The following is a 24,229-nucleotide window of genomic DNA, read 5'->3' on the forward strand; positions in this document are numbered from 1 at the left end:
GATGAATCAAACTGTCCTAAAGTTCTGAAAAGTATTTTTGCAGTGAAAATACAGAAGTAGAAACAATTGTTCCAGCTTATATAAGTTTTTTGTGAATATTTGGAAATGTTTTCATTCAAAAAGCAAAGTATTTGGAGAATTACGACCTTAGTATTATGGAATCTCATGAAGCTGTAAACTAATTAATAAAATTAGACAGAGAAAGGAAGTGGTACTCATAAATTATTAGCCTCTGTTCTTGATTTAAATTTGAAATCTAGTAGTGAGAATAACTTCATTGAATTCTATGATTGTTTATACTCGTACTTAGGTAGTAAATTTGCTAATAGTTTAAAGAGTTTAATCCCACTATGTGTAAAAAGGGAATTGACATTCAATGAGATGCATGAAGTTGTAGAATATCTTAAGCTGGATTGTATTAATGAAAATGAGTTATTTGAGGAGTTTTGTAGTTCTAATGGTGCAATTAAATGTGCTGTCTCTTTAGATGGTAATGTTAGCCACAAATGGATACAGGTTTTTACAATTTTTAAATCAAATAATGTTAATTTTGAAAACTTGGATAAACTGGTTTGTTTTGTTATGAATATACCAGGAAGTAATTCTCACACAGAGTATTTTCTCTTATGAATAATAAGTGGACTGATGTAAGGAACAGAAGTAGTACAAACTTAATCAAATCTGAACTACAAGTTGCCATGAATTTTCCTTATTCGTGGAGTGAATTCTTTGAATTTGCTAAAAATGATGTAAAACTACTGACCGAGGCAAAATCTGTTGCAAAATACGTATAAGTAATTGTATGTGCAAATAAATAGTCTACTTTTACAAATACTGCTTTGATTTTTGGCGAAATTATGCCGTGCTATTAATCTCCCTTATTTTTTGTCAAGTATATAAGGATCTCCCTTATTGTCGTTTAGAAAAGTTGGTCACCCTAGGTGTGCCGGCCCTTCCTCGCGCCCGTGCTTTAACGCGCTACAGTTAGTTGCTGTCGCCTATTCGAGGCGCGCGCGGAACAATTCAAAGCAAGTCGGTTTCCAACGAGGTTGGAGGGAGTTACGAGTTCGTCCGGGAGAGGGCAGTACTCTCGTGTATCCAGTGTGGTACGGCTACGGAAGTCGCAGTGAGCAGTCAGCCCTGAAACAGCGTGGCCCGCTGTAGGTTTGGCGTGACACAGAGAAGCGACATAGCCGAATGGGTCGGTGCAGCGAGGCCACGTTGTAGCGGAACTGGGGTTAACAGCGTCCGTATTGGGAGCTGTTACTGTCCGTAGGTGATATAAACCTCGTCGTGGCTGTGTCCTGTCGTATCACGCGGTATCTCCAACTCTCTCGCGCTGCTATCACTGCGGAGTCACCTCTATCGGTGAGCCGTTTTAAGTTCTGTGCTCCGAAATACCAAGTTGTTGGCGGTTATTTTTCTGTTGGAAACCGTACCGTGTTGTGATTGCGCTACTTTACTTTCTGGCTCAGCACTGGCAGAGGTCTGCTCCTTCTACATTGCTTTTCACATTTAAATCAGTTTGTTGTAAATGTTCGTGTGGCCTGTGCTAAGGGCTGTCCTTTAAAAATGAGTTTCTATGGTTGTGCCAGGCACGTACCATATATATATATATATATATATATATATATATATATATATATATATATATATAAGAAAGTCGTGTTAGTTACACTATTTATAACTCAAAGAACGGCTGGACCGATTTGGCTGAAAATTGGTGGAAAGGTAGCTTAGAACCAGGAGACGGGCATAGGATACTTTTTATCCCGTTCGAGCGCTATAAAACGTAGTATAACAGAAACGCATCTGGCGTGGAATAACAAAACGCAAATTAGATTTAGTAGTTCAAACGAATGTACCCCTGTTGAACCCCCAACAAAAGGAAGTTTATGATACACTAATGAAGGCAACTGATGATGGAAATAGTGGTTTACATTTCCTGGATGCCCCTGGTGGAACTGGCAAGACATTCCTCATGTCAGAGTAGTTTTAGCAACTGTTCGTGCGAGATCCAACATTGCGGTTGCAGTTGCTTCTTCTGGAATAGCAACCACATTGTTAGAAAGATGCCGTACGGCTCAGTCAGCATTAAAATTACCGTTAAATCTTCAAGCTATTGAATAACCAACATGTAATATTACAAAAAACTCAGCAGTGGCCGATGTTTTATCAGCATCCAAGATCATCATCTGGGACGAATGCACAACGGCTTATAAACGTGCATTAGAGGCACTTAACCGAACATTGAAAGATCTACGCAATGACTCGAGATGTTTTGGGGGAGCAATGATTTTACTGTCTGGCGAATTCCGCCAAACACTGCCAGTAGTTCCAAGATCAACGGCTGCAGACGAAATAAATGCTTGCCTCAAATCATCGAATCTATGGCGCTTTGTGAAGAAACTTTAGCTGACAACAAGCATGAGAGTTGCATTGCTTAATGATACATCTGCTGAAGATTTCTTTGAGCAATTGCTGACTATCGGTAATGGTCGAGCGGATTGATTTCATTTCCTCATAATTTCTGTAACTTTGTCTCATCGAAAGACGAACTTATCAACAAAGTATTCCCAAACATCATTACTAACTACAAAAGTAATGAATGGTTGAGTGATCGAGCAATTTTAGCGGCTAAGAATAAAGATGTAGATGACCTAAACTACATAATTCAGAATGAGATCATTGGTAAAATGCATTCTTTGAAATCTATTGACTGTGCAACAAATGAAGATGAAGCCACCAACTATCCAATTGAATTTTTAAACTCCTAGGATGTGCCTGACTTACCACCGCACAATTTACGCCTAAAAGTTGGCTGCGTAGTAATCATGCTTCGAACCATAAACCAACCAAAACTGTGCAACGGTACACGTTTGGAGGTAAGTAAATCGATGAACAATGTTATTTACGTGACGATACTCAAAGGAAAATTTTAAGGTGAGGAAGCTCTCAGAGGATCCCGATGATCCCCAACCGATATGCCGTTTGACTTTAAAAGACTTCAATTTCCGATCCGTCTTGCATTCGCCATGACCATTAACAAATCACAAGGCCAATCCTTGAAAGTTTGTTGTTTAAAACTGGAATATCCATGTTTTTCACATGGTCAGTTCAAAATGGCTCTGAGCACTATGGGACTTAACATCTGTGGTCATCAGTCCCCTAGAACTTAGAACTACTTAAACCTAACTAACCTAAGGACATCACACACATCCATGCCCGAGGCAGGATTCGAACCTGCGACCGTAGCAGTCCCGCGGTTCCGAACTTTGCGCCTAGAACCGCTAGACCACAGCGGCCGGCACATGGTCAGTTATATGTGACATGTTCACGGGTCGAAAGACCATCTGCGTTGTTTGTTCTTGTGCCTGATAATAAAACAAAAAATGTCGTGTATCACAAGGTACTCAATTGGAGAGTGGAAGCTATGCACCAAAAAACATAAAGAATCATTAAAATACTTAATTTTTTATTTGTCCTAATAAAAAATTGAACTTAACATCCAAAATCTGATTATTTATTGGCTTTAAGGCTGAACAGAGTTCGCCGGGTCAGCTAGTTTCAAATGTTTTAATGGATGTGAAGCCAGTGAAAAACGCTAAGCACCTGTAGTTCTGGTAGCGAATCTTAAACCACATTCAACCCGGGAGGTGTCACTACAGACCCTGTAAATTTCAAATATTTCTGCGGAACGTTACAGCTATTCCCTGTTACTTAGTTATTTAAGCCTCTTAATCGCCCAGTGATTTCATAACTTGTGTAATTAAGTACTCGTCCATCTGCACTGTCATTACGAAAAGAGGAAAGGTAGAACCCGACTAGTCATAATTAAATTTCACTTCCTTGTCTGAAAGCTGGTATTTATGAGCCAAAATACGAACTGTGTGGTATTTACTGAATAAGTAATTCCTATGATCGGTTAATTCAGTGTTTGCTAACTTAATTTAGTGCTACGTTAAAGACTCATGGTTTTACAAGAGTCACAACGCTGGCTTCAAATTTATTGGTTTTTCCATACGTTGTAGAGAGCAACTTTGTGTCGTGTCCGAGGCTGCCTTGGTTGCTGTCGCCATCAGACGCAGTCAGGGAGACCTACGCTCTCTCAAGCCCGCCGTAGTACAACGACAAAATGTTGATCAGAAGGCGCTTTCTTTAAAAAAATTGTTTTTAGTTATGTTGTTGTCGTGGTCTTCAGTCCTGAGACTGGTTTGATGCAGCTCTCCATGCTACTCTATCCTGTACAAGCTGCTTCATCTCCCAGTACGTACTGCAGCCCACATCCTTCTGAATCTGCTTAGTGTATTCATCTCTTGGTCTCCCTCTGCGATTTTTACCCTCCACGCTGCGCTCCAATATTAAATTGGTGATCCCTTGATGCCTCAGAACATGTCCCACCAACTGATCCCTTCTTCTAGTCACGTTGTGCCACAAACTCCTCTTCTCCTCAATTCTATTCAATACCTCCTCATTAGTTATGTGATCTACCCATCTAATCTTCAGCATTCTTCTGTAGCACCACATTTCGAAAGCTTCTATTCTCTTATTGTCCAAACTATTGATCGTCCATGTTTCACTTCCATACATGGCTACACTCCACACAAATACTTTCTCAAACGTCTTCCTGACACTTAAATCTATACTCGATGTTAACAAATTCCTCTTCTTCAGAAACGCTTTCCTTGCCATAGCCAATCTACGTTTAATATACTCTCTATTTAGACCACCATCAGTTATTTTGATTCCCAAATAGCAAAACTCCTTTACTACTTTAAGTGTATTCCAGTCAACAGTGGCAAAAGCTTTCTCTAAGTCTACAAATGTTAGAAACGTAGGTTTGCCTTTTCTTAATCTTTCTTCTAAGATGTGTCGTAAGGTCAGTATTGCCTCACGTGTTCCAATATTTCTACGGAATCCAAACTGATCTTCCCCGAGGTCGGCTTCTACCAGTTTTTCCATTCGTCTGTAAATCTCAATGTAGACAAGTGTAATGTGCTGCGAATACATAGAAAGAAAGATCCCTTATCATTTAGCTACAATATGGCAGGTCAGCAACTGGAAGCAGTTAATTCCATAAACTATCTGGGAGTACGCATTAGGAGTGATTTAAAATGGAATGATCATATAAATTTGATCGTCGGTAAAGCAGATGGCCGACAGATTCATTGGAAGAACCCTAAGAAAATATAATCCCAAAACAAAGGAAATAGGTTACAGTACACTTGTTCGCCCACTGCTTGAATACTGCTCACAAGTGTGGGATCCGTACCAGATAGGGTTGATGGAAGAGAGAGAGAAGATCCAACAGAGAGCCGCGCGCTTCGTTACAGGATCATTTAGTAATCGCGAAAGCGTTACGGAGATGATAGATGAACTCCAGTGGAAGACTGTGCAGGAGAGACGGTCAGTAGCTCGGTACGGGCTTTTGTTGAAGTTTCGAGAACATACCTTCACCGAGGAGACAAAAAAATGGTTCAAATAGCTCTGAGCACTATGCGACTTAACTTCTGAGGTCATCAGTCGCCTAGAACTTAGAGCTAATTAAACCTAACTAACCTAAGGACATCACACACATCCATGCCCGAGGCAGGATTCGAACCTGCGACCGTAGCGGTCGCCCGGCTCCCCGAGGAGTCAAGCAGTATATTGCTCCCTCCTATGTATATCTCGCGAAGAGACCATGAGGATAGAATCAGAGAGATTAGAGCCCACACAGAGGCATACCGACAATCTTTCTTTCCACGAACAATACGACACTGGAATTGAAGGGAGAACCGATAGAGGTACTCAAAGTACCCTCCGCCACACACCGTCAGGTGACTTGCCGAGTATGGATGTAGATGTGGATACGTCGGGCAAAAGGAGGTCGGACATGATATCAGGAGGTATCCCGTGACTTGTCACCTGAGTGTGAACTTGTGTCTCAGTAGTGTGTTTCTTTGGCTGGCCTGGTGCAGGTGCAGGTGAGTGTAGGGTAGTGTGGGGTAGTGTAGTAGAAGTAGTAGTGGTAGCGGTACCTCTGGTAGTGGTGCTGCAGCTGGTGGCGCAGCAGCCACTGTCGCAGGATGAGGCGCTGCTGCAGCAGCAGGGCGGCGCGCTGCAGCCGCTCCTCGTCGTGGGCCGGCAGCTCGGGCAGGTCGCCCACCTCGGTGACGCAGCCCACCAGGCTCGAGATGCCTGCAACACAAAGGCCAGACCGCCACGTTACTACAAGCAGTCACATCTCGATAATATCTAAAAGTCGTGTCTACACTGCCGTACACTTGAAGCGTCGCAGCTAGGGCGCGACTGCCAATTTGTCTATTAAAGCTTTCTTGTATGAATGTGTGTGGGCTCCAGTGTAAGCAGTCAGAACCTTATACGATCTGCTACGGCTGAGCTGTGTACCGCAGATGTGCGTCATCACCAGATGGCGTGACTGCAGCGTGTGAAAGTAGCGGAAAGGCGCTTATAGAGTAGTTACATTCTCTGATACTATAAAAATTAATAACTGATCTAGAAATAGGATGAGGAACTTCATGTTAGGCACATAACCTTCTGTTGTGTAAAGGAACAATCTGTCAAAATCTGTTGTCAATAACTGTCATAATTTGGAAGTTACAAAAAAAAAAAGAAAAGTCAGTAAAAACCTTAATTATCCGACACTTAAAAAACAGATGTTTATATATATAAAATTCGGAGTAGGTATTAAAATTCATGGAGAAGAAGTAAAAACTTTGAGGTTCGCCGATGACATTGTAATTCTGTCAGAGACAGCAAAGGACCTGGAAGAGCAGTTGAACGGAATAGACAGTGTCATGAAAGGAGGATATAAGATGAACATCAACAAAAGCAAAACGAGGATAATGGAATGTAGTCAAATTAAGTCGGGTGATGCTGAGGGAATTAGATTAGGAAATGAGACACTTAAAGTAGTAAAGGAGTTTTGCTATTTAGGAAGTAAAATAACCGATGATGGTCGAAGTAGCGAGGATATAAAATGTAGACTGGCAATGGCAAGGAAAGCGTTTCTCAAGAAGAGAAATTTGTTAACATCGAGAATAGATTTAAGTGTCAGGAAGTGAAACATGGACGATAACTAGTTTGGACAAGAAGAGAATAGAAGCTTTCGAAATGTGGTGCTACAGAAGAATGCTGAAGATAAGGTGGGTAGATCACGTAACTAATGAGGAGGTATTGAATAGGATGGGGGAGAAGAGAAGTTTGTGGCACAACGTGACCAGAAGAAGGGATCGGTTGGTAGGACATGTTTTGAGGCATCGAGGGATCACAAATTTAGCATTGGAGGGCACCGTGGAGGGTAAAAATCGTAGAGGGAGACCAAGAGATGAATACGCTAAGCAGATTCAGAAGGATGTAGGTTGCAGTAGGTACTGGGAGATGAAGAAGCTTGCACAGGATAGAGTAGCATGGAGAGCTGCATCAAGCTGTAGTAATAAATTTACGAATTTCAAGTAGATATTTATGTTTTGTGTTAGGGTGAGTGTATGTGGGACATTCGCCAATATTAAATTTTCAGTTCGTAATTCTCTATAGGAACTTGCAAGTGTTCCAGCTTTGTATCGTGGGAACGAATCCACCAGTGGTTCCCCTACTAGTGGATGACGGATGTCCAAGCATGTTTGAATATATAAGAGACAGCCAGAACGTTCGCGACTACATAGTTAAATTCCAGACGTAAAGTACACCTTAAAGTTTATTTCATTTTATTTGTTTAAAAAGAGAGTTTTGAGTTGCTTATTCTAATGACGTCAGTGAGCTGAGAGCAGTGGTTGGTTCTTGCTAGATTTTGGTGCGAGCCGCGCCTGAAAGTCTGTTCTGATTGACCGTAGTTCTGTACAGCCAATAGGAAGTGAGACGGTTTGCCACCTAACGCTTGAGATAAAGGCGTTTGTGGAGGCAGAGAGGAGAAGGTGGTGGTGGACTAGCTTTCGAAGGAGCCGGTCATTCTGAAAGTGTCCGAATGCATTATGTGTAAAATGAAGTGATATTGTGACTTCCGCGTTTCGGTACAGTGATAAAGGTAGCTGGTGTTTAACTATGTGTGAAATTTTAAGAGTCGAGATATATTTTGTTCTGGAGAAAATCGCGTGTGTAAACTTTCAACTAAAAGCGTGGCGGTACTAAGTAATTTTTTTTTACTGAGTATTTATGGCAAGCAAAAACTTTATTTAAATGAATGCCGAGTGCAAAAGTAAATAGCAGTTTATTGACTGTGTTACTGTCGTAAATGATTTCGGAATTGGATAGGAAAAGTTGTGGCTGTTTGAGTGTGACGAGGACTGTGAACAGGAACTTTTATGATTTGAACACATGTGGGCTGATGATCTTGCTTAATAGCAATAAAAAAATGCTAATGCAAGATTAAAAGGACCTTTGAACTTAGAAATTTGAACAGCAATCCATTTCCGATTTATTCTTTAGAGTTCACAAGACTATTATCAGCTTTTTGTACTTATAGCGGTCTCCGACGTGTAGTTATGAAATGTCAGTTTCTTCAACACTGCTTTACTGAGATCTCTTAAGTAGCTGCAGTCAGGAGTTACGTGTGCAGATCTGCAGCAGTATCGAGGTAGGTGGACAATTTATGTAGCAGAACCGCCGTCGATGTGCGAAAGAGCGCGTTACGTCACACACGTTCAGAAATGTTGGATGAGGTATCGGCCGTACTTTGAAATAACCGCGCCGCCACGCAGCCGCCACCGTGGCAGGAAGGCGCTGCCACGAACGATTACGCCGCTGCCAATGAGATGCAAGCACCGCCTCTCCGGATCTCGTACGCACGCACGCACGCACTGCGCTGCGGCTCACTTCGTCGCTCGCCTACTTCACCACTAGCCGAACGAAATGGCCAGACGCAGAAGGGGAGGCTTGCTGCCGCCCTCTAACTCCTCATGGATGTTGTGGGGAAGACAGCCGAAGCAGAAGCGTGTAACCTCCCCCTCACTTATCGACCTTAATGACAGTGAAAACTTAAACCGCGTATACCTAATGGAAATTTGGGAAAAGCAATCGTCACCGAAGATAATTTCTCGGTAAAGAGGGAGGAAAGGGTTACATCTAAATGAAAGGAAAAATGCAAATGAAATTGGTGGAAATTAATTTTGAAAACGGGTAAAGTTAATAAAGAAAGTAAATGTGCGGTCGTTACGTTAACAATTAAAAGGCGTTAATTAGATATTTGAGATTTGGGGAAATTTACGGTCGCCAGTCCTATGGACAACTACTATAATAACTCAAAATGAAAGGTTAATGCACATATAATTAGCACTAAAAGCGTGGCAACTGAAGGTTGGCACGTGTTGTGTGAAAACTGAATGTTTGTCAGAAATAATAAATTTCGCTACACTCTGACTTAATTTAGCAAAAGAATTAATAAAACCGGAAAACTGAAAGTTAATTTAGTGACAAATTAATAGTGAACTTTGTATCTGAAGCACTACGAAATTCAATAAAATAAGGTTAGTCTTGGGCTACCTCAACAATCATTTCAAAAGCTACTTGAATCTACGCAATTTAGAAATAAGAGATTTAACTTCGAACTTGAATTAAATGATTCTGAACAATTAACAATAGTAAAATTTAGTACGTACCAAGCTGAGCTGCATTCACAGGTAAGCTAAAATATGGTAACAAAACACGCAGTCTTAATTTCTCCTTGTGTAATCTAAATATTGTAGCTAGCTATGAATACTTTAACTCAACTTTGAAATTAAAGTATTGAAATGGAATGATATTACTTTAATGCTGGCGTATGAATTTCAACGACACTCGGGTTCATTCCAGAAAAGGAAGGGACCCTGCTTGGTAATGCAGTTGGGACAATGAGCAACAAAGGTTCGTGCTAAGCTGCTGTATTTTTGTGATGCAACAGTTTGAAAAGCTGAAGTCTGCCATACAGTTCTAAAACTTTACGAGCTTTTAGTCTTCCTTGTTGGTTGACTGTATGTTTGCAGTCGTTGATCGGGGAGGTGGCGACTGTCACTCATTGTCGGCCGTCGCTGTTGCAGAAGCTGGATGTTGGCGCGCCTTCTTCTCGACACGGTCACCAGGCGAAACGGGCTCTTGATGTGCGCCAGCTAATGCTTACCGTCCGCGGCACCGTGTCAGAAACTATCATAGCAAGTCGAGCCCAATTACATGCTGCCAAACCCCGAAAGTGCGGCAACTCGCGGGAGCATCACTCAACACACCTGCTCCACCGCTCTACTCCAGCCAGACTCTTTCTTCCCGCGCTCCATGCGGCAGCGTTTACACTACCAAAGATCCTAAACACTTTGGTTCTCCACACGACCTATCGATGTAATCGTTCGATAGCATAGTTTTCCCTAAGCAAGACCCAGCGTAAAAACACAAATAATATTTACAAAACAAACCAATTATACAGGGTGTTTCAAAAATGACCGGTATATTTGAAACTGCAATAAAAACTAAACCAGCAGCGATAGAAATACACCGTTTGTTGCAATATGCTTGGGACAACAGTACATTTTCAGGCAGACAAACTTTCGAAATTACAGTAGTTACAATTTTCAACAACAGATGGCGCTGCGGTCTGGGAAACTCTATAGTACGATATTTTCCACATATCCACCATGCGTAGCAATAATATGGCGTAGTCTGTGAATGAAATTACCCGGAACCTTTGACAACGTGTCTGGTGGAATGGCTTCACATGCAGATGAGATGTACTGCTCCAGCTGTTCAATTGTTTCTGGATTCTGGCGGTACACCTGGTCTTTCAAGTGTCCCCACAGAAAGAAGTCACAGGGGTTCATGTCTGGCGAATAGGGAGGCCAATCCACGCCGCCTCCTGTATGTTTCGGATAGCCCAAAGCAATCACACGATCATCGAAATATTCATTCAGGAAATTAAAGACGTCGGCCGTGCGATGTGGCCGAGCACCATCTTGCATAAACCACGAGGTGTTCGCAGTGTCGTCTAAGGCGGTTTGTACCGCCACAAATTCACGAAGAATGTCCAGATAACGTGATGCAGTAATCGTTTCGGATGTGAAAAATGGGCCAATGATTCCTTTGGAAGAAATGGCGGCCCAGACCAGTACTTTTTGAGGATGCAGGGACGATGGGACTGCAACATGGGGCTTTTCGGTTCCCCATGTGCGCCAGTTCTGTTTATTGACGAAGCCGTCCAGGTAAAAATAAGCTTCGTCAGTAAACCAAATGCTGCCCACATGCATATCGCCGTCATCAATCCTGTGCACTATATCGTTAGCGAATGTCTCTCGTGCAGCAATGGTAGCGGCGCTGAGGGGTTGCCGCGTTTGAATTTTGTATGGATAGAGGTGTAAACTCTGGTGCATGAGACGATACGTGGACGTTGGCGTCATTTGGACAGCAGCTGCAACACGGCGAACGGAAACCCGAGGCTGCAGTTGGATCACCTGCTGCACTAGCTGCGCGTTGCCGTCTGTGGTTGCCGTACGCGGTCGCCCTACCTTTCCAGCACGTTCATGCGTCACGTTCCCAGTCCGTTGAAATTTTTCAAACAGATCCTTTATTGTATCGCTTTTCGGTCCTTTGGTTACATTAAACCTCCAATGAAAACTTCGTCTTGTTGCAACAACACTGTGTTCTAGGCGGTGGAATTCCAACACCAGAAAAATCCTGTGTTCTAAGGAATAAACCATGTTGTCTACAGCACACTTACACGTTGTGAACAGCACACGCTTACAGCAGAAAGACGACGTACAGAATGGCGCACCCACAGACTGCGTTGTCTTCTATATCTTTCACATCACTTGCAGCGCCATCTGTTGTTGAAAATTGTAACTACTGTAATTTCGAAAGTTTGTCCGCCTGAAAATGTACTGTTGTCCCAAGCATATTGCAACAAACGGTGTATTTCTATCGCTGCTCGTTTAGTTTTTATTGCCGTTTCAAATATACCGGTCATTTTTGAAACACCCTATACATCGATATATATAAAACAATGACAATATATAAAGACACAGAAATGTCATATCTTCAAAAAATAAGGAAAAAAAATTATAGTACAATAGATGGAAATAGGAGGATATGCATTTCCGGCGTTACAAGCGCACCGCGCTGCAGTGCCACAAGCGTCAGCGGATGGGACATGCTGCGAGAACATGCGAGGGCACCTTCGCGTGCCTGAAGTGCGCTGAAGCACTTGACATTCGAAACTGCCCCAAGCCACGCGGTGCGGCTGCCAAGTGAATTGCGGCGGAGCGCATGCTGCAAGTTCACGCAGCTGCAGCTACGAGGCATGGTTTTTAAGTAAGCACGGTTTTGAAATTTAAAAAATACGTGCTAAGATATCTTTATTTTTACATGAAAGCCTATACCTTAATCTAATTCTATACATAATTTCCGTCAATATTGAGGCACTTGTCATAACGTTGTACCAGTTTTTGAATATCCTCCTCACAGAAGTCTGCCGCCTCAATTGTTAGCCACTGCATCACCGCTGTTTTGACTTCGTCATCGACTTGAAGACGCTGACCGCCCAGGAGTTTCTCAAGTGCAGGAACAGATGGTAGCCACTGGGCGCAAGATCGGGGCTGTACGGACGATGATCTAGAGTTTCCCATCGAAAAGATGTGATGAGATCTTTGGTCTGATTCGCCACATGCGGACGGGCATTGTCTTGCAGCAAAACGATGCCCTTGCTCAACTTCCATGGACTGTTGCTTTGATTCTGGTGTGACGTAGGCCATCCATGTTTCATCGCCCGTAAAAATTTGGCTTAAGAAATCATCACTGTCGTTGTGCTTCTGCTCAAGGAAAGTCAATGCACTGTTTAAACGTTTGGTTTTGTGCACATCCGTCAACATTGTCGGTACCCAACGTGCGCTCAATTTTCGGTAATTCAAGTGCTCGGTCACAACGCCATAAAAACACTACGAGAAACATTAGGAAAGTCATCCCGCAAGGAGGATATCGTGAAGCGCCTGTTTTCTCTCACCTTATTGTCGACTTGCTGCACCAAACTTTCATTAACGGCCGAAGGGCGCCCAATCCATTGTTCATCATGCATATTTGTGTGGCCATCTTTAGATGCTCTCACCCACTTTCTTACCATTCTGAACCGTGTATCGACTCGTGCTACACCTTGTGTTTAGATTGCATTGGTTTTCCTTTTCTTCCCCTGACATGTTTTTTTGATATGTTATCTGTCATTAAGTGGCTGCTTGGTTGTCTTTTCCCTCTCCTATCGATATCTGCGTTTTTGCTTCCGGGAAACTGCTACGGAGGAAGTGAGATCTTTGACCGGTTGTAACCTCGTGTGGTGGCGCGGAAGTAGGGGCGTTGCGCGCAGAGAGAGTGTGGTGGACACGGGAGGGCAGTGTGGCTCTCCAGCGCGAAGCAGGCATGGTCGGTTGTATCGAGTCGCCACGTGATGTATGTCGGTTGTGTGTAACGAGCGGGTCGAGTTGACGGAAGAGCTCCCCGCGTGTTGGTTGTATAAAGAATCGCCCCACGAGTAGTTGCTGTTCATTTCGCCTTGGTGGGACGTTAACAAGCTTCTTTAAATCCTCAGTTTCAACACTGGAGTTTAAAAAGGACACACCTAACATGAAGGAGCGGTCACTACCCGTCAGCGTTGCAGAGAAGACGTGAACTCCGGTGACAGAGCGTGTTGTCGCGTCACCGTGGCGTGTTGGGTACGCGGGCGACGCGTGCGCGGTCGGATGTGTGGGTCCTTGCCATTGGAGGTCGTGTACTGCCTGTTCGAGCGTAATTGCAAGTTAAGTTCGCGGAAGGTTTAATCATTAAGTAATAATTTTGTGTAACCAGCGTCTCTTCTGCCTTGTGGCCTCCGGCGACCGGGTTTCCTGTCCCTGGCACTGGTGTAATTGAAGACAGTGATCTTTCCTCCTCCTCTCGTTACTGGCCGATGGGAGGTGTTGTTTTGGCAGTTTAATTGTTTCGCTATTCTGTCGTGGGTTATGAGTAAATTCATGCTTCTTGTTGGTTGATCATGTGGTCGCTCATTCAGGACTGTGTAGTGTAATGTTTCCTTGCACGAGGTTAGCTCTAATTCTGTCAGCAAGTTAAGCCATCTTATAATAAGTTTTCGCTGGCTAAAAGTCGGTGCAGTGACTAGCCTGAGAGTGGCAATTGTGTTTACGGGCGTATTTAAAGTGGTCAGTATTCTGTCTAGCCTGAGCATCCCTGAGTGGGTGATTTGTGGCCGCCTTACACGGGTCCGTCATATCTGTTATGTTCTAATGATATTCCAGGACACTTTTGTTTAAAATTTTTTAAAATTCCTCCAAGTTTGTAAATTCCTTTTATTGCCATTAATCGTGTGTTTGCTGAGAGCTGTTTAATTTTTTTTTTAATGGCGGTGTTGGTAGCTTAACTACCTCACCAGACTTTATTAGCGAAGTTCTGTATTTACTTTAGTAGCCTGTTTACTAATGTTCTTTAAATTTTTTTAAAAATTGTTGTATTGCTATAAATTACATTGATTGGCGTTAGCGGCGTGTTTTAAAAGGTTGTTTATTGCCGTACTGCTAGCTTGTGTGTTTTTTTTAAAAATTTTTTTTTGAAATTGTTGTGTTGCTATAAATTACATGGTTGCCGTTAGCGGCGTGTTTAAAGGGCTGTTTATTGCCGTACTGCTAGTTTCTGTAAGATACGAATAAAACATTTGTGAAAATCTCAACTCGACAGTAAACTACTAGAAATTTGGCCCCGCTTCCCAACTTGTGGTGTGGCTTGTAGTAACCGTAACCACTGTGTGTGTCACATTCCATCACTCATAATGTTTTCTCCGTAAACTGCACAGATCTCACGATGAACATCGATCCCTTTTAGGCCTTTAGCACTAAGAAATCTTATAACAGCCTGTACTTCACAGTCGGCGGGACTCAACATTATCGGAGGCATGTTAAACACTCAGTACACAACGTTAACGAGGAAGAATCAGACTGTAATGGCGTCAGTCTGTAGATTAAGGTACAGGCTTTCATGTAAAAATAAAATTATTAAGATATCTTAGCACGTCTTTTTTAATTTCAAAACGGTACTTACTTAAAAAACACGCCTCGTACTTGAAGGAACACCGACGTCAGTAGGCCGCCTGAGTGAAGGGGTACCAATTCGATTCTACACAAAGTACGCGAAAGAACTTGCCTCCCTTCTGACAGCCGTGTACCGCAAGTCTCTAGAGGAACGGAAAGTTCCAAATGATTGGAAAAGAGCACAGGTAGTCGCAGTCTTCAAGAAGGGTCGTCGAGCAGATGCGGAAAACTATAGACCTATATTTCTCAAGTCGATCTGTTGTAGAATTTTAGAACATGTTTTTTGCTCGCTTATCATGTCGTTTCTGGAGACCCAGAATCTACTCTGTAGGAATCAACATGGATTCCGGAAACAGCGATCGTGAGAGACCCAACTCGCTTTATTTGTTCATGAGACCCAGAAAATATTAGATACAGGCTCCCAGGTAAATGCCATTTTCCTTGACTTCCAGAAGGCGTTGGATACAGTTCCGCACTGTCGCCTGATAAACAAAGTAAGAGCCTACGGAATATCAGACCAGCTGTGTGGCTGGATTGAAGAGTTTTTAGCAAACAGAACACAGCATGTTGTTATCAATGGAGAGACGTCTACAGACGTTAAAGTAACCTCTGGCGTGCCACAGGGGAGTGTTATGGGACCATTGCTTTTCACAATATATATAAATGATCTAGTAGATAGTGTCGGAAGTTCCATGCGCCTTTTCGCGGATGATGCTGTAGTATACAGAGAAGTTGCAGCATTAGAAAATTGCAGCGAAATGCAGGAAGATCTGCAGCGGATAGGCACTTGGTGCAGGGAGTGACAACAGACCCTTAACATAGACAAATGTAATGTATTGCGAATACATAAAAAGAAGGATCCTTTATTGTATGATTATATGATAGCGGAACAAACACTGGTAGCACTTCTGCAAAATATCTGGGAGTATACGTATGGAACGATTTGAAGTGGAATGATCATATAAGATTGATTGTTGGTAAGGCGGGTGCCATGTTGAGATTCATTGGGAGAGTCCTTAGAAAATGTAGTCCATCAACAAAGAAGGTGGCTTACAAAACACTCGTTCGACCTATGCTTGAGTATTGCTCATCAGTGTGGGATCCGTATCAGGTCGGATTGACAGAGGAGATAGAGAAGATCCAAAGAAGAGCGGCGCGTTTCGTCACAGGGTTATTCGGTAAGCGTGATAGCGTTACGGAGATGATTAGCAAACTCAAGTGGCAGACTCTGCAAGAGAGGCGCTGCGCATCGCGGTGTAGCTTGCTGTCCAGGTTTCGAGAGGGTGCGTTTCTGGATGAGGTATCGAATATATTGCTTCCCCCTACTTTTACCTCCCGAGGAGATCACGAATGTAAAATTAGAGATATTCGAGCGCGCACGGAGGCTTTCCGGCAGTCGTTCTTCCCGCGAACCATACGCGACTGGAACAAGAAAGGGAGGTAATGACAGCGCCCTCCGCCACACACCGTTGGGTGGCTTGCGGAGTATAAATGTAGATCTAGATGTAGAACACGCCCTTTGGCGGTGTCTAGCGACAAGACGGCTGCAGTTAAATTAACTATTTTAAAAATACTGTCACAATGTCTCAATTTTGTTTAGTCCCAATAAATATTCTTTCCATTATTTCGTCTTGTTGACAGTGTTGAAAACCCGCCAAATTAAAGTTCAATTAATAATTTCCTTTCAAAATTCTTCTCAGACATTTTGCTGCTCATTATAATTTTATTTTATGTTTGTTTGTAACTTCTTTCGGAGGGAGTACATATTTTATTTTTTGTGTAGTAAAAATAGCTACCATAAAATTACGTATATTACCAGCTGATACTGTCCGCCATTACTGCTTGAAAACTGCACATTTTCTCATTGGCTGTCAGCTTCAAAACAAAATTACGTATTTCGTGGGCATCTAGCAGATGCGCGATCTCTATACAGGCCCCTACAATAATTTGTTTTTACTTTTGCAGGTTTACTGGAATTATATTGACTTTAATTGTTCATTTGGCCCCGTTAAAGTGATTTATCGCATCTATATAATAAGTGCACTGAATCACCTAACTTATTTTTTATTATGTAAACAGTGGCTTACCAAATTTAGATTAAAATTAACGTCTTATTGGCCTCACATAAGATTCTGCACGTTCTAACAAAGACTATGCCAATTTTTTTTTTTTTCGACCATGACCAACAGGGGTAATCTGATTCCTTGAATAGGTCATGTTTTATTATTTAAAAGGGTTTTTTTTTTTTAGAAGTAGACAACCAGTTTCTTTGCAACGCCCCCGGCGACGCCTCCTCTTACTGAGGCGGTGTGTGAGCCAACTCTGCATGAATGCTTGCCGCTCCCCGACGAGCGCAGCCTTCAACCTGTGCTGCAGATGGATGCTGCGTCCCACCGTTAGTGTGTTCCCCCCAAATGGTTCCAGAGGACCCCAGAAGCAAAAAATACGGAGGTGAGTCAAATGAAAACCTTAAATTTGTAGTAACAAATCGAAATTTCGGGCCGTTAGTCTGTAAGTTGGTAAGCGTATTACAAACAGCGTGCAGAATGGCCTGTAGGTGGCAGCATAGTGCAAATGCACACATACCGTCGCAGAATCAGAATAAAGATGGCCGCCCCACTTGCGACTTGCACCAGGAAGAACAGCACTCTGTTATTCGGCTTTTGCGTAGTGAAGGTGTGAAACCTATTAAGATTCATCGACGAATGAAGGTTCAGTACGGTGATGCATCTTTGTCACAGCAGCAAGTCCACGAATGGAGTAGGAAGTTCGCAAATGATGTGACTTCAGTGGAAGCTGCTCCTCGTCCAGGTCAGGCACAACGAGTTGTGACTCCACAGAACATTGCAGCAGTTGAAGCCATAGTGAAGGAAAACCGCCAAGTGACAGTGAATGACATTGCAGCATGTTTACAGATTAGTCATGGGTCAGCACACCACATTGTGCATGATGTGCTCCAGTTTCACAAAGTGTCTGCAAGATGGGTGCCAAGGCAGCTGACTCCTGAAATGAGAGAACGACGTGTCGATGCTTGTGAAGAACTTCTGCGGCGCTTTGAACGAGAAGGTGATGGCTTCCTTGCAAGAATCGTTACTGGGGACGAAGCCTGGGTTCACTTCCACCAACCGGAAACGAAGAGAGCGAGCAAGGAATGGCGCCAATCCTCATCACCAAAACCAAATAAGTTTCGAACAGAACCATCAGCAGGCAAGGTTTGCGGACTCTCTTTAGGAACGAAAAAGGCGTCATTTTGGAGCACTACATGCCTAGAAGGACCACTGTCACCAGTGCATCATACACACATCTCCTAAAAAATCATCTGCGGCCTGCAATCAAATCAGAGCGACGTGGATTGCTGTCAGTAGGTGTCCTTTTGCAACATGAAATGCAAGGCCCCACGCTGCCCATACAACAGTTGCAACAATCAAAGACCTTCATTTTGATTGTCTTCCTCATCCAACATACTCACCAGACCTTGCCTCAAGTGACTTCCATATGTTTGGACCACTCAAAGACGGAATGGGAGGAAAGAAATTACGTTCTGACGAGGTACGCCATGCAGTGCATGAGTGGTTGCGCGGACTACCAAAAGAATTTTTTTTTATAAAGGAATTTATGCACTTCGTAAACGCTGGAGGACTTGCATTGAGCGTGGGGGAGATTATATTGAAAAGTGATACAGCTTTGTACCACTTCTGCACAATAAATAATATTTAAAAAAATATTTAAGGTTTTCATTTGACTCACCCTCGTAATAGAGTTTTTGCGGTCCCCGTGGGTCGGAAGTGTCTTATCACGGCCTATTGAAAGGTGTCGACCTGAAAGTACTCGATCAAAAGTAACCGCCCAGTTCTGTGTAATCTGGAACTGACTACTTGATGAAATAACAGGCGGACCAGTTAATATAGGACGAGACGGTGGGTACTGTGTTGTCCCGCAGAAAGTAGTAACAGCAGAATGGATTGGTCGGCAGACATCAGTAACTTCGAATGTGGAGTAGTCAATGGATGTCAAATGAGTAATAAACATATCGGGGACATTTCATTCTAAAGCTGCTCATGAAGTGAAGAACAGCGACCGTTGATCATTGTGGAGGGTGGTTGTACAAAATTTCACGAAATGAGCGGAAGGAATCACTCGCGAGTTTCAAAGTGCGACCAGCCGTATAGCTAGCACAATGGCTGAGCGTAGGGAGGTGATAAGGATGGGGTGCAGTGGTCGAGCAGCTTGTCATGAGGTAAGCATTTGTGTAGTCAGTGCTAAGTGGAGCCAGAGGCGCTGCATAGAGCGACGCCAATGCACAGTGGACGCCTGGAAACAAGAGATTTGGAGTGGTGAATCACGCTGTACCCTGTAACATCCCGAAGGAAGGCTTTTGGTTGGCTAACGCCTGGAGAACATTAGCTGCCACCATGGGTAGTGCCAGAAGTACGGAGGAGTTATTCTTTCGTGGTCAGTGTGTGGTCTCCATATTGCGCTCAAGGAAACTCTAAATGCAGGAGGGTATGGACGCATTTTACAACAAGACTGTGTACTGCATACAGTAGAGGAAGAGTTTGGAGACGATGGATAAAATGTTCTCGGGTTTCGAACCGTGTCAATTGCTTAAAACTACACGAGCTTTCGGCCAAGCACTCCTTGGCCATTTTCAAGTGAAATGACTGCCAGTGGGCTGTTGGTGCGCCCTTATATACTCTAGCTGCCGACTGTGACGTCACTGGTGCCCCTGACATTGCCATATATGGGCATGTTTTGAGTCTGCGTTCGATGTGCCCTCTTCAACCGCGCGATCGCTGGATCCCACGCAGCGCTGAGCTGCAAGCCACCGTCTCTATTCAGGGTGTTTGCGGTAATTTTTATTTCAATAGCTTCCTTTATTAAACTGTCCCAGAAACTGTTAGTGCGAGCCACGACCAGAGGTATAGTCAAATTTTATGTGGTGACAGTTTTCTAACGCATGCTCAGCTAACGCAGATTTCTCTGGATAGCGTACATGATAATACCTCTCATGTTCTTTCCTGCGTTGTTCCACAGTGCGCCCTGTTTGTCCGATGTACTTCTGGCCACACTCACAAGGTATTTCGTAGACTCCAGGTGTTCCGAGATCTACTGTGTCAACTGCTCTCAGTAATTGACGGATTTTCGTAGGATGCCTGAATATTGATTTGATCTTGTGTCTTTTCAGCAGGCGGCTTACCTTGCCCGACACAGAACCACAGAATGGCAGTAAAGCAAGTTTCTTTTACTGCTCTACGTCGGTGGTCTTATTCTGATGTTTCCCAGAAATCACTTCTTTCACTTGATGGGCGCTGTAGCCGTTATTCCTGAAAACCTTGCATAGGTGATATTACTCTTGCACGGTGCACCAATGTTTGTAATACTGTGCGCTTCTGTGCTGGATGATGATGGCTGGTGGCGTGCAGGTACAGGTCTGTGTGGGTGGGTTTTCTGTACACGCTGTGGCCAAGGCACCTATTTCGTTTACGGTGGACAAGGACGTTGAGGAAGTGCAATGCATTATCTTTTTCCACCTCCATGGTGAACTGGATATTACTGTTGATGCCACTGAGGTGTTCCAAAAACTCGTCTAGTTTCTCGTGTCCGTGTGGCCAAATGATGAACGTGTCGTCAACGTATCGAAAGAAAAACTTCGGCTTCGATGGCACAGTATCTATGGCAATATCCTCAAAATTCTCCATGAAGAGGTTTGCAACAGCTAGAGCCAACGGGCTACCCATTGCTACGCCATCTGTCTGATCGTAATACTGGCCGTTGTACCACTTGACAATGGCCAAGGAGTGCTTCGCCGAAAGCTCATGTAGTTTTAAGGAATTGACGCGGTTGGAAACCCGATAATATTTTATTCAATGTTATCGCCGCCAGACTCTGCATTCATACAGTTCGGAGACGAAGTTTATTTATATCAGCATGACAATGAACTCTGTCATGAAGCATCTTTGCGGCAGTGATTTGTGCAAATTGTTGAAGTGCACTGCCCTGTCCGGAGTCCCGATCTCATCCCATGGAAGACATCTGGGATGAGGTACAACGTCGTCATCGCTTCAGACCCCTGCGTCCAGCTTCGCTACCTGATCTGGTTTCAGCTCCTGAGGAAGAAGGTACTGCGATACCTCCATAGATATTTATACACCCGATTGAAAGTGTTCCCAGCAGAGTTCAAGCCATCATAAAAGCAAAGGATGGACAGAGGTCATATTTATGGCCACTAATAGCCATCACGGAACTTTTGTCCAGATGGATGTAAGCAGAAATGGAATTTAAAACAGATTTTGGTCCAACAGAACATATTAACGGCTAGACTTATCTGAGAAATGTATATTCTTTTTGCGCCGCCCTGTAACGCTGAGTCTGTGAGACGTGACATCACACTGCGGCAATCACGGGCGGGGAGGGGGGGGGGAGGGGGGAGGGGGAGTTTCCAGGAAACGGAACTCTGCGGGAAGGGCGGCTGAGCACGGATTGCTGCGGAATGAAGAGGGCGGCGATTGCCCGGCGCCTGGGGCTGCGTGGGCGAGAATGAAAAGGGGGAGAGAGGGGGGAGGTAACGAAGATAGCGGCCGCCTGTGCCCGACGTGGCAGTGCCTCGTCGCCGCCTCCCTGCCGCGCCGCCCTTGGCCTGTTTCCGCGGCGTGTGGGCGGCGTGGGCGGCGGAAGCCGTTTCTCACCCGCGATCACTTACCGCGCGCCCACGTGCTGCCCGCCACAGCTCTCTCCTGCCCTCTTTCTCCCTCTGGCGCTCGTCCACTTTCCATACCGAGTCTTCACGGTACGATCTATCTGCTGGATGTTATCTAGCCCGATACGTATTTGTAACCCTACGATACCGATGGGTTTCGAAATTTTAATTTGTAACTGAAATGTATGAATTATCATATTCTATGTGATTCGGTGCTCCCCAAATAACTGATATAGGCCATCTGTTGTTCCTAATCTACACTACTGGCCATAAAAGTCGCTACACCAAGAAGAAATGCAGATGATAAACGGGTATTCATTGGACAATTGTCTTATACTAGAACTGACATGTGATTACATTTTCACGCAATTTCGGTGCATAGATCCTGAGAAATCAGTACCCAGAACAACCACCTCTGGCTGTAATAACGGCCTTGATACGCCTGGGCATTGAGTCAAACAGAGCTTGGATGGCGTGTACAGGTACAGCTGCCCATGCAGCTTCAACACGATACCACAGTTCATCAAGAGTAGTGGCTGGCGTATTGTGACGAGCCCGTTGCTCGGCCATCATTGACCAGACGTTTTCAATTGGTGAGAGATCTGGAGAACGTGCTGGCCAGGGCAGCAGTCGAACATTTTCTGTATCCAGAAAGGCCCGTACAGGACCTGCAACATGCGGTCGTGCATTATCCTGCTGAAATGTAGGGTTTCGCAGGGATCCAATGAGGGGTAGAGCCACGGGTCGTAACATATCTGAAATGTAACGTCCACTGTTCAAAGTGCCGTCAATGCGAGCAAGAGGTGACCGAGACGTGTAACCAATGAAACCCCATACCATCACGCCAGGTGATACGCCAGTATGGCGATGACGAATACACGCTTAAAATGTGCGTTCACCGCGATGTCGGCAAACACGGATGCGACCATCATGATGCTGTAAACAGAACCTGGATTCATCCGAAAAAATGACGTTATGCCATTCGTGCACTCAGGTTCGTCGTTGAGTACACCATCGCAGGCGCTCCTGTCTGTGATGCAGCGTCAAGGGTAACCGCAGCCATGGTCTCCGAGCTGATAGTCCATGCTGCTGCAAACGTCGTCGAACTGTTCGTGCAGATGGTTGTTGTCTTGCAAACGTCACCTTCTGTTGACTCAGGGATCGAGACGTGGCTGCACGAGCCGTTACAGCCATGCGCGTAAGATGCCTGTCATCTCGACTGCTAATGATACGAGTTCATCCAAAAAGTGCGTGGCTTTTGTCGATAAACGGCGTTCTTTAGTGTTCCCCACAGGTAAAAGTCCAGAGGAATTAGGTCTGGGGAACGTGGTGGATACTCCACAGCACCTCTACGGCCTATCCATCTTCCTGGTAGATTTTCGATGAGATACGCCCTAACACGATTTTGGTAGTGGGCCGGGGCACCATTTTGTTGAAAGTAAACTCTTCCATCTCCACACAAGTCTCGGATGGCAGGTAAAATGGATGTCTGAAGTTTCTGAAGGTACACCTCACCGGTAACAGTGCCGTCAAAGAAGAATGGACCAATAAAGCCCCGGTAAGACAACCCACACCACACATTTATTCCTGGCAAATTCACAGCTTTGTCTACATGGACGTTCGGATTTTCGACGGCCCAGTAGATGCAATTGTGGCGATTTGGTTCAAATGGCTCTGAGCACTATGGGACTTAACTGCAGAGGTCATCAGTCCCCTAGAACTTAGAACTACTTAAACCTAACTAACTTAAGGACATCACACACATCCATGCCCGAGGCAGGATTCTAACCTGCGACAGTAGCGGTCGCGGGGTTCCAGACTGTAGCGCCTAGAGCCGCTCGGCCAACCCGGACGGCTGTGGCGATTTACTGTACCATTGAGTTTGAAATGTGCTTCATCAGACCACGCAATCATCTCTGCAAACTCTTCATCGTTGCGCACCATGTTAGTAAACCACTCTCAGTACTCCATTCTACGATCTGGGTCGTCCTCGTTCATTGCGTGTAGCAATCTTGGGATGTAGCACTTCCACTCTGCTGTCTTCAAAATTCACCGAACACTTGAGCGACTCACTCCAGTTTCACGGGCACACTGTGGTGAGCGAGTGAATTATTGTAACACACGACGGGAGTTAGCTGGACTTGTTACTATCACAGGTCGTCCAGATCGTTGTTTGTGTACATCTTTAACACAGCCTTCGGCTTCAAATTTTTCTCGAATGCGACGAATCGTTAAACGTGTCGGTGGCTCTGTTTGATACTCACTTCGCCACTGCCGTTGAACCTCGTTAATGTTTCGTACTTAAAATACCACTTCAAAACTGACTTCCTTGCGCCAGCCATCTTTACTCAAGTAACTAGGTGCAACTAAGAACAAAATACTATCTGGCGACTGTCATCTGACAAAACAGAACAACGCAATACAACGCTGTTGTGGTGATTGCCGCAACTACAAACTATTACACTACCAAAGATGAGACAACTGCGTCAATTAGTTTGGCAGTTATGGACTTTTA

The 24,229-nt window shown here is 44.2% G+C and overlaps 1 protein-coding gene across 1 annotated transcript in view; it reads right to left on the reverse strand.

Moving 5' to 3' along the window:
- Positions 1–24,229, reverse strand: part of LOC124619611 (apoptosis-resistant E3 ubiquitin protein ligase 1) — a 656,004-nt gene that overhangs the window by 192,749 nt on the left and 439,026 nt on the right. Inside the window, exon 2 of the mRNA XM_047146114.1 lies at positions 6,021–6,180. Within this exon, the coding sequence (XP_047002070.1) occupies positions 6,021–6,180 (160 nt within the window). The remainder of the gene's footprint in view (positions 1–6,020; positions 6,181–24,229) is intronic.

This window comes from Schistocerca americana, chromosome 6, assembly GCF_021461395.2.
Source record: "Schistocerca americana isolate TAMUIC-IGC-003095 chromosome 6, iqSchAmer2.1, whole genome shotgun sequence".
In the NCBI taxonomy this organism is placed as follows: domain Eukaryota; kingdom Metazoa; phylum Arthropoda; class Insecta; order Orthoptera; family Acrididae; genus Schistocerca; species Schistocerca americana.